This window comes from Moschus berezovskii, chromosome 1, assembly GCF_049115385.1.
Source record: "Moschus berezovskii isolate FMDL1 chromosome 1, NW_MosBer_1.0, whole genome shotgun sequence".
NCBI classification, from domain to species: domain Eukaryota; kingdom Metazoa; phylum Chordata; class Mammalia; order Artiodactyla; family Moschidae; genus Moschus; species Moschus berezovskii.
Genome location: NC_142460.1, coordinates 77039280 through 77051641, shown reverse-complemented (window position 1 = coordinate 77051641; position 12362 = coordinate 77039280). Strand labels below are relative to the sequence as shown.

Here is a 12362-nt window from a genome sequence, read left to right as displayed (position 1 = left end):
ACATGAATCAGCCATAATATTTCTTAATTACTCTTTACCACCAAGCAAGACATTCCTCTTTTTATTTCCTTCTTTTTATATTTTTGTGGGCCTCCACACATCTCTGCAGTGTGGTAATAGTTCCCTTCCCACTCAAGGAAATGACCTCTTCACAATACTGGGCCTCATTTTCCAGCTTATATTTCGAGTGAAAATTCTCAGGTATGAGTTTGGTAATATTCCCTGGTGGCTCAGACAGTAAAGAATCTGCCTGCAATTCAGGAGACCTGGCTTTGATCCCTGGTTTGGCAAGATTCCCTGGAGAAGGAAATGACTATCTTCTCTAGTATTCTTGCCTGGAGAATTCCAAGGACAGAGGAGCTTAGTGGGCTACAGTTCATGGAGTTGTAAAGAGTTGGACGCAACTGAATAACTAACACACACAAATGTAAGTAGTATGGAACTTTTTCTTTGTGTGGTTTCCCAAGGGTAGAACACCAATGGGTAGAACAAGTGGGACTCTCTTCCTTAAAGCCATGGGAGTGTTTGGGAGCATGGCCTGGTGTGAGGACTAAGGACTATTGACTTCAATTAGGAATTACCTTATGAGTTTAAAGTTAACAAGTTATCTACTGAAGCAGAACATTATGATGGCATTTACTATTGCAGCATGGTTATCATTGCATGAATCTAATTAGACAGTAATTACGCACTTATAGATTTCTAGGTAACCAGGAAACAGTTCTGTTTTGCATTTTGGTATCACAACATTAATTAAAACACAAACAGCCATATAATTAACATATGACATTATAATGCATGAATCACAACAAATTATCTTACTGATGGATAATAATTTTAGCTTAAATTATTCTTAAAATCTTTATAGAATTAAGAATTATTTCATTTCTAATTTTGACTCTCCTAAGCAAAATAATGCAACCAGTTGACTATTAGCAATATCTTATAGACTCAATTTAATAGAAGAAGGAAACAATCAATCCTCACCTGTTTAGTTTTACAGATGAGGAAAAAGTCACAGTGATCCTAGGTGGTCTCTGACTCCAAAAGTCTAGTGTTATCTAATGCAGATGCTGTCACACCAATTCCCTTTCTAAAATTTCCATTACTCTTTCACATAACTGTTCATTTCCACCTAGATTTATGCCTGTGATTACAAAATTTATTCTAATCAACAACTGAGTAATTTTATCACATGCATCAAAAATCCTACTTCCAAACTGATCCATCCAGGAAGCTTTCTCTGACTCCAAGGATAAAAATTTCAGTCTGTACCACTATCAAATCATCCAAGAAAAATCTTCCTTTTGTATTTATTTAGCAGCACTTACATATATAGAAATTATATTTTCTTAACTAAAACCAGGTCACATGATCTGTGCCAAGTAATTTTCTTCAATTCATAAACTTTTATAAATATTTAATTTGAAAATATGAAATAAAGGTAACATAATAAGGTGATTTTATGGACAAGAATAAAATTACACGCAATTAGGGTTGTACTAAAAATTACTAACAATATTCTTAAATTATCCTCTCACCTGAACCGAGAAATCTTCCAGTTAACCTCCAGCTTTGTAGAAGGAAGAAGGCGGCTATCCTATCCATCTGCAGCAGTTAACAACACCTCCAGCCAAGTCCTTTGCTGACATTTCACACTGCTTATCAATTTAATTCATTTGCCAAAGGAGATGTGAAGCTGTACTCTTTGTGTGAAAACAATAGTTCTGAAATAGGTCACCTTCTTCTCTAGGACACCAAAGTTGTGCAAGATGACAAAGCTGGTGCCCACTGTCAGTGAGTGCACATGCTGTGAAAGGCTCCTCCCTGCCCCACACTCAGGCAGTAGATCGACTAGACAGTCGACTAAGGAACAGAAGCTGAGAAGATCTAAACATATATTCCTTTTAAGTTTTTCCTCCAAATTAAATAATTAATTGGTGGGCAAATGATTTGCATTATTCAAGCTGAAGATATAGGACATATTTTGGAAGAAAAATATTCCAGAATAGTTTCTCAGGTAATAAAACTCCAATATGGGGTTAGAGTCCCATGGGTGATAGAGGAAAGAAACAAAAAATATTAAAATTAAGAATGCATGCATTAAAGTTGCTTCAGTCGTGTCCAACTCTGTGCGACCCATGGACAGCAGACCAGGCTCCTCTGTCCAAAGGATTCTCTAGGCAAGAATACTGGAGTGGGTTGCGATTTCCTTCTCCAAAATTTAAGAATAAAAGTATTCAAACATTCCATTGGCTTAAACTTTCCCAGGCAGAGCATATTAGTTTAGATATAGAATCTAAGACAGAAGGATTGAGTCAGTATTTTCACATCTGTAAACTGATTCTAAGAGAAAATTTAAATTATCATCAGTGTAAAATGGGGCCCAATATTCATGCCCAATATTTTAAATTGGAATATAAACCTTTTGTTGCTAAATAAAAGTAAAACCTTAGACCTTGCATATACTGAAAAGAAACAAAATACATATACCAAGGAAAAAAAACCACTCCATCACATATTAAACCTTAAAATTCAATTTTTATTTTATAGTAAAATGCATATTTTATAACAGATCTGTATGTCAATAAAACTGTATTAATAATAAGTCTTCAGTCATAGGCTATCAGCAAAAATTTGTACTCCTAATACAGTGTTGATTTGTTTTATCTATACCACCATAACTTCTTTTATCCAATTTGTAGATTAAATTTGATTCCTTGAGTGTTTCACAGAAATTATTATATGATACTTAATGTATAATGACTAAATAATATTTAGAAATAAATACTGAAAAATTTGAAACAAACACTACTTCGTATTTTTTATTTTATTTCATTTTATTTTAAGTGTACTCAAGGATACTTACTTGATATAGAAAGTCTTTCTGAGGCAAAGGGGGAGATTGTTCTTCATACATAGGAGGTGGTTTATGTGTGGGTGGAAGGTCGATCCTGCATGAAAAAGTTAAAAAAATATGATTATCACATTTCGCAAAAGACAAAACAACAAAAAAGGGGAGGGGGAACCATCAAAATTCTCTTAAGTTTTGAGAATATTTTCCTCATACTAATATTTGTATTAGTATACATGTTTAATTCAATTCTTACATTTCCATTAATCATATTTGGAAAAAAGTAAACTAGCTTTAGAGGTTCTAATGTTTAGGAGTAATCTGAAATAAACAATTCTTCGAAAATTTAAAAAAAGAAGCAACCCATATAGAAGCATTTTTTGAAAACTGCTATTAAGCAACCAATCTAGTATATAACTGGGCTTCCCTGGTGGCTCAGTTGGTAAAGAATTCACCTGCAATGCGGGAGACCTGGGTTCAATGCCTGGGTTGGGAAGATCCCCTGGAGGAGGGCATGGCAACCCCCTCCAGTATTCTTGCCTGGAGAATCCCCATGGACAGAGGAGCCTGGCAGGCTACAGTGCATGGAATCACAAAGAGTTGGACATTACTGAGTGACTAAGCATAGCACTAGTATATGACTAATTAAGTATTGCATATTTTTTACATGTGACCATGCATACCAACATTTTAAAATAGTCAACTGTATGATGGAAAACACTTTCCTCCAAAGTGTCATAACAGTGATTTGAAAGACTTAGGGCTTTCCAGGAGGTGCTACTGGGAAAGAACCCGCCTTCCAATTCAGGAGACATGAGAGACATGGGTTCGATCCCTGGGTTGTGAAGATCCCATGCAGGAGGGCATGACAACCCACTCCAGTATCCTTGCCTTGAGAATTCCATGGATACAGACAGGAGCCTGGCAGGCTACAGTCCATAGGGTCACAAAGAGGAGGACATGATTGAAGCAACTTAGCATACATACACAAAAGACTGTATCTCAAAATGGTAATGAAAAAATAAGTTTATACTACATTTTGGAAATATTTCTAAAATTAGTTTTCAAAAGCCATGGTCACCCTTGAACATTGATCATGTAAATTAAAGATTTTCAATCTACAAACCATTATAAAATCTTGCCACCTGAAACAGAGAGAGACTATTATATCCTTTGGGAATGCATTTACCTTTGCCAAAACGACCTAATCTACTAAAAAATGTATTTTCATATATTTTTAAATTGTTATATTACAACAAAAATAGAATTAAAAATATCTTGTAGCTTTCTGCATTTTACAAAGCAGCTTTTTATACAGACTCTTACTTTTGAAGATCACAGATAACTAATTTTCAGTAATTAAGATTAGTAAATCAAATAAAATTTTACCTGTATTAAAAGATAAATAGCACGAAAGCTATAGGGCCAAAGTAATTACAAATTCTCAGTAGTCTTAACTTCTCAATGTGGTCATGAAATAATATTTTAAATGATTAGAATTCAAACAATTAATAAAATAAATTATATGTATTACTAGCCTACTAGTAAAGTATGTTTTTGAAATTATAGAAAAGCTTGAGATAATTCAGCAATATGAATTTAACCACAAACTAGTTAGTTACTCTTAAAATATTAAAGAAATTCGGTCTCACAGGTAACAGACTGGAAGTACTTTTATAGTTCTTTTATTTAAAGTAATTATTCCCTTTAATGCAATAAAAATTACAGCAAATGTATAGCTCCAAGGTGCCATAAGTCATTTAGGTGAGAAAACCAAGGTTCATGGAGGTGATTCATTCCTGGTCATACTATTAACTTGATCGTAATAGAGCTGAGACTAATATCCAGGTGCCCTTAACCCCCAAAGATTCGTGCTCTAACTGTGCCAGATTAGAGAGGCAAAGACATACACAAAGCATTTATGAAGACAGAAGTACTTTCTTTGAGAGCTAGCCTTATATCTTCATATAAGAACACTAATAACCACACAAGAAATAATGCCATTTACATAGAACTTCACAGTTCATAAAGAACATCATCTTATTCTACTCTTATCACAGTTATATGAGGTAAGCAGGTCACCTAGGTGCTCTTAACCCAAAAAGATTTGTGTTCTGTGCCAGATTGGAGAGGCAAAGACATACACAAAGCATTTATGAAGACAGAATACATTCTTTGAGAGCTAGCTTTATATCTTCATATAAAAACATTAATAACCATACAAGAAATAATGCCATTTGTATAGAACTTCACAGTTCATAAACAACATCATCTTACTCTACTCTTATTAAAGCCATGTGAGGTAAGCAGGAAAAGTATTATTTACATTTCACAGGCGCAGTAACAAAAGCTGCTGATGGAATTAAGTGAACTGGGACATTAGTCTTCTGACTATACAACAAAGTACAATTTCTTTTCTATAACTCTATCTAATGATTAGGGCCAAAACATTCCTTTCTCTTTAAATAAAAAAGATGCACATTTTGTAATTCACCAAAATCAAATTTAAGATAAAAACTTTATAACTCAACGTATTTAGGCAGCTGAAAGTTAAGTTATATCTATACATAAGACAGGCATATACAATCTAAAGAAGTAAACTTCTAAGACTTTTGTATCTGTCATTCAACTACTTCATTGAAGACTTGCATCTTTATTCAGAAGGCAGGACAACATAAACGGTCATTATGCTACCATTTGGAAAGATGCATGATACACTGTAGGAAAAAAAAAAAAAGGTAATATATTTGTCTCTAATAGCCCCTTACAACTATTTATTTACCAAGATGCAGTTTGAGACTTTCTGATAAAACTAGCCATCTAACAGATACCTAACAGTATCTTTATTTCTATCCCTCAGACACTTTTCATATGAGTAGCTGTAATGATAAAGACTGACACATACTGAATATTCATAGTTGAACACCAGAAAAAAAGTTACCTACACTTTGTCAAGGTAGGATGGTCTCTTTTTTCGAGGAGTCAACAGCACAGTCACAAAGATAGCAATGATGAAGAGGGCAAGGACAGCTCCAATTACAGCTCCAGCTACAGCTACAGAAGAGGTCTGCCTAAATGGGACATCTGTAAAGCAACAAAAATTAGGTTTTTCATGCAATTCTAAAAACAATTATTGAATTCCTGTCCTCTGATTTCTACAACGTGCAAGAATGTAATCCAACCACAAGCTCAGAAGACCCCAAACTTGATGTTACTTTTTAATGCTAACCCACTCTTTGCAAGATGTAACCTTAGTACTCCAACTCTACTTTTTTAAAGTTATGAAAAGAACATCCCCCTGTCATGTATGAATGAGTGAATCTATAGTCTATGGGCAAAGAATGTCTTAAAAAGAAAAGAAGATGAAAACTAATTTCTTATTCTAAAAGATGACAAATGAAAAATATTTAGCATGCTTTAATGGAGTTAGCCAACACAAATTCAGCTTTTATTATATTAAAATAAATTCTATTAAACCAAAAATCTTCAAGAAAGGGCAAAATAACACTAAAAAACAGAAAATACTTTAGCTCTAATAATAAACAGTCAAAAACTGACATTTCAAAATTTAAGCTTTTAAAACAGAAATGTGACTAAAACAGTACTTGTTGCAGATAACTTCCCTTAATTAACACACACATTTAATACATAATACACTTTAAGATAGTGTCTCTACTACAAAATTATGTAAATTCTTCCCTATCTCCTGGCTACACGCTATATAATTTCTGAATACCAATTTCTCATTTCCAGGCTGTATCATAAGAATTTTATAAGAAAGGATTTTAAAAGCATATTTAGTAGTTAGCATTTCACACAATTGTTTTTAAAAAGCCACCCTATTTTATGAACTCCCAAGTAAAAGAATTTACTAAAATTATTTTCAAATGTTAAGTGTTATGGATATGACAAAACCATCCATCCTTATGTATAAGTATTATTTTGACAATTTCAGCCATATTATACCCAATAACTAAATTTTGAGGAATGACCCATTAGTTTCAAAAAACCTTCAATATACTCAGTTTATCTAACCAATAAGATATTTAAGTAACATTCTATAAATGAAGATACTTCTGTTCTAAAGTTAAATGTTCTGCCCAAGGTCATTCAATCAATGAATAGGAGAGAACACCACAGGTAACATGTTAGGACATGTTACAAACCTCTACCCTACCCTACGCCCTTTAGGGGAAAGAATGGTTTTTGCAACATCTAATATAATCTCTTCTTTTGGGTCCCCTATTTGGAAATAAAGAGCTCTTTGTCTTCAATTAAATTGATGTTTACATACATAAGTAAGGATAATGTTCACATCCTCAAATATTTACTACTGGACTCCAGATTTAAATAGAATCAAAGCACTATCAGTTTTGAAATATTTCACCTACTTACCATCATAGTATTTCCAAATATAGTGTATTTAGGAGTATTTTTCAATTGTTTTTAATCAAATGTGAGTCATGTGGTGTTTTAGATTGCTAAAAAGAATGTTTCACTTCTTTACCAATTATACAAATTTCCTAGCAAACATCATGGGTTTGTTAATGTGTCATTTTATTAGTTTTATTCTAGACTAAAAATCTCATACCAGTGAATGTCAAGTAAACAATTTCAACAATAACTCAAATACTGAATAGAAGCTAAAAATACACAATTATTATAAACAATATAACCAGCTTCATCATTCAAAATGTTACCCTCATTTGCTAATACATACCTGGTTCATCATTCATTGCTGCTCGTATCTCTAACCAGTACTAATTTCATTTGAATATGTGCTACATGAGAAAAAAATTTGAAAACCAAGCCAAATATACTCTGCTTTTAAAAACGTAGAAGAGACTTGGGATAATTTAGAGCTAATCTTCTCATCTATACTATCACTTTTTCCCACCGTATAAATTATAGTTTCGTATTCAGGTTTTAACAACAGGCCAAATGAAACCTTTTAAGATTACAATGCAAAGGTTATTTGACCAACATCATACACCTTGTCAGAGGCAAAATTTTTTTTAAATCCCCATATGTCAAGTATGCTACCTATTTCACACTAGTCTAAAGTTTCCCTTTAAGAGAAGTTTTTCTTTTCCTAAGGAGTAAAGTGACCCTATCACTTTTGCCCAAGTATGGAGAATTTAAATTTGAGTGTTCTTACTTTGATAATAACAAAGTTATACCATATTTATAGTAATACTTCTGAAATTATTTTTCAAACAACCAGGTTACTTTTTGAATGTAATTAGTCCAAATTAAGATTTTCAAGGTACACATCATTATAAATTCATCAAACCTCACATCTCCTACAAGAATTGGTAGTGCTTTGTAATAAAACAAAATCAGACTTTTAATATCCTAATTCCGAAAATGTACTATTTTTAATATCCTGAAGTTAATTCCGAAGTCTAAATTGATACTATTCTTTAAATATTTAAATTATGGTCTACTTATCTAATTCTGTCCTACTAGTTCTCTAATTTCAAGCTTTAGACTTCTGTAACTGAGAGTTGACTATATGTATACCATCACTCTTCTATCTCAATAAATATTTGAGCATATTTATTTCACCTGGTTCCCGTCATTCTTTAATCATGTCTAACAACTTTTTGCACACCTCTTCTTAGTATCAGAACAGGCTAGTAAGTGCTAAAATAAGAAAGTGGAAGAAAAGTTAGGTATGAATACATTTACCAACTGGATACCCTACTCCACACAGGCAAACTAATTATGTCAAGTACATACATGCCATAATTTCATGTTTCCTTTTTGATTTGTCAATTCTTCAAATCTTTAATTAAGAAAAGAAGAAATAATACATTTAAGAGCATTAAGATTTTAAAGGTATTAACAGGTGATGAACACTAGTATGAAATGTAAATGAAAAGCTGAAGTTTCTTGCATTCAAGTCAAAGATTTTTGACAAAATTTGAGAATTTAGCCCCAAAACTGACTCCCCATATCCCTGCCCACATAATCTACACAGTCTCTACACTCCAACAAAACCAGAAGAAAAAAACATTAAGTAAGCAAATATATAAAAATTTGGCATTTTTAAACATCACACTAGTTTACTGAGTGATTCACATGAAGCAACATTACCTTACCATCACTTAAGGAGATGTTCTACTAAATCTAATTTTACGTTTATAAGCAGCAGAAAACAAAAAGACAAACATTCAAATATTTAGCATTAAAGGATTGGTGCATGTCTCCCAAAAGAACATATTCTGTTATCATGGCAGCTTATGAATCCATATACATTGGAAACCACCTCCAAAAACAGACAAATACCTTTTCTCAGTACAACCGAAGTATACTATCCATAGAAATATAAAGACATCATATATTTATCTTATGGAGAAAACTGTCAAAAATCAGTTACAAATAACTTTATTTTTTGAAAAATATACATAAATATTACAGATATTAAATTGAACTAAAGTCCATATTATCACTGATATAAGTGAATAAAACGTACATAAAAGCTATTCAAACATGTGCTCACTTAATTCACATCTGAAACTGAGGCACTTTTATAGTTTTGAAAAGTTAAATACTATTCTATAGACTAAAATATGTGTTTCTGGCAATTTGCTAAAACCATTTTAAAATGAATATAGAAATCTATAGCCCCTTATTATACTTATGTTAAAACACCAAATCTTAACAATGAATTGAAATGTTAAGTTTCATCCCTATTTCCTTCACCAAAACTTATGTAATCCATCAACTGATTCATATCTTAATATGATACTCTACAAACTTATCTTCCTAACTTTTATTTGGGTTTAAAATACATAAATATTCCCACACTACATGTCACTGTATTACCAATTTCCCCATAAATATGCCCCACTCTCACTTTTCACAAAAAGCCCTTTTGATACTTTTCAATATGACATATAAGCCTCTATATCCATCCATATATTTCTCACTACTTTTTAATGAAGGTCCTCTATTTGGATCAGGAGGTTTTCCTGACCCAAAATCTCCTTAGATTTTCATCCAACAAATTACCAATAGTAACCTAATGTGTGTCAGGTCTTGTTCTAAGTGCTAGGAATGAGAGGGAAACTTTTACAGTCCCTCTCAATAGGAAACAAAATCCTCAAAACAGTGTTGGAGAATCCATAAAATTATTTATTTTCCAATGAAGTATAGAAAGAAATGATCACTTAGCTAAAAATAAAAGAGAGGGAGAAGGCATTTAATAAAAATTAGCATTGTACTAACATGGATTGGCACTGGTAACCCTAGTAGGTCCATGCATCAGGTGGCACCCTGCCACACAGGGCACCCAAAATACCCTATGGGGAGTGTGGACAGTCCCGAATTAGACAGTTACATCTTCACTTGGTTGTCCCCGTCATCATAGTCTGCATCTTGTGACAGACATATTATGACATATGGGAGCTCAGCTGAACTAAAATTTTATCTAGATTTAACAAAAAATCAAAAATGTAAAGGAGGCATGACATGGTTGCTCTATGTGACTAGTGAATATCTGACTCATAAACCAAGTGAGGGTATCAGCACTAACCCATGTTATATACTAGTAAACATTTATTCCTGGTAAATGTCATTTCTGCAAAGAATTTACAGAATGAACACCAATAACATTGGCACAAATAATAAAACAAAATCCTCCAAAATGGCAATGCAAATATCTTACTCCTAACACCTAAACTGCATTTTAGATTATGAAATAAAACCATGGCAACCTAATTAGATGTGACAAATCAAGCTCCCCTCAGATAAAATAATTAGGAACCAAATAAAATATAAATTTATACTCACTCTTCTTTAACAACAAACCTCATGCTAAACCCATACCATGAGGAAATAGCTAATGTGAGGGTGATTAGCATTGACACTGAAAAACCAAACATCATGAACATGAAGACGAGCGCTAAAAACAGTAGTTGGGATGAAAACTGTTAAGGTCCCTAAAAATATACATCTTTCATTTGAATCTACTTGTTTCCAAGAGGTAACTGAGCTTTCATATATAAAAACCAGTGTGAAAATATACTCAACATGGACTTAAAACTTTTAATCACTGAATCAAAAAGTGTAAAACCAAGATGAAAAAACAAATGAAGCACATTCAATCATACGGCTTTTCTCAGAAACGTTTTAGTGAGGAAAAAATTTAACTTTCAAAATGAGGTATGATTATATTTACTCAAAGATTCCTCTTTTAGTGAAAATAATTAATCTTTTAAGAATGTTACTTTATCAAATTTAAAAATTTTCACTTTTGAATATTTTATAATGCATATAGCAAACTTTTATGGTAGCACACATAATTTATAAACTCCATATATGAGGAGTACATACAAATTCTTAACTGATAGGTACAGTCAAGTTTCAGTTGAAGACTACTGATCTAGAGAAGATAGATAATAACTAGAATAATGTGATATTATAGTAGAGGAGATATAAGTTGATAAAAAAGAATTAGGAAAAGCAGTTATTAACTCTGAAGGGAAAAGTTTCATTAAGCTATAATTTGAACTGGACCTTGAATACAGACTGATTTCCCAGGATGGCAAAGGGAGGAAACGGAATTTCAGGTCAAAGGAGCAGCATGAACATAGTCACTAAGACATCAAAGTACATGGTATGGTAAAACACAGAATTAGTAGATCTAGATGTTACATTGGTTCCCTGTCAGTAAGTCTAGGCTTTGAGAATCAAATTGCTGCTAATATTGCAGAAAACCAGGTACTATGTGCCTGATAGAGGAACATACCACAACTTAAGTAACCTTGCTCCCAAAAATTAAACATTAATCTTATCAAGGCTCTAGATCTGTCAAGAGATGCAAGCAAGAGGTGCAAACAACTGGCACAATCCAAACTGGAAAACTGCAGGACAAATCAAGTTGTTTCTTCCCAAAAAATTGCATGGGAGAAGTGTGGGAGTGGGGAACAGCACATAAAGAACACACAGATTAAAAGACATTTCAACCAACCAATGTATGGATCATATTTGGTTACTAGCTAACACTGCAAAAAGAGATGATTAGAAATTTGAATAGTAACTGGATACTTGATATTAGGAATGATTTCAGTAGAGTAGTGAATCTGTGATTACTTTTTCTAAATGCTCCTTATCTTTCAAGTTACAGACTGACATACTTACAGATGAACTAATAATAATGGAAGGAGGGATTATGCAGACAGGAGTTTAAATAAAACAAGACTGACCATGAATGGACAATAACTGAAGCAGGTACATGAACATTCATTTCTTTATTCTGTCTTACTTTTGCATATTTTAATAACTTTTTAAAAAAGTCAAAGCCTCTAGGTTTTGTTACCTCCTTTAGATCAAACTGTCCCTTCAAGACTAGGTTTTTCCTGAGATATTTCTCATAACTGAGACTGTGAACATTAGGGTATCATGTCTATATAGAAATATTATGCATGAAAGGGAATGAGGTCTTAAATTAGTCTCAAGTTTTGAGAATAACTTATACTTTATATATATATACATATACATA

General features: G+C 32.7%; 1 protein-coding gene across 1 annotated transcript in view; it reads right to left on the bottom strand.

Moving 5' to 3' along the window:
* The window catches only part of NECTIN3 (nectin cell adhesion molecule 3), a 148907-nt gene that overhangs the window by 61699 nt on the left and 74846 nt on the right, over window positions 1-12362 (bottom strand). The window contains exons 6-7 of the mRNA XM_055420900.2: window positions 5800-5938; window positions 2870-2954 (exon numbers count right to left, since the gene is read on the bottom strand). Coding sequence (XP_055276875.2) covers window positions 2870-2954; window positions 5800-5938 — 224 coding nt within the window. The remainder of the gene's footprint in view (window positions 1-2869; window positions 2955-5799; window positions 5939-12362) is intronic.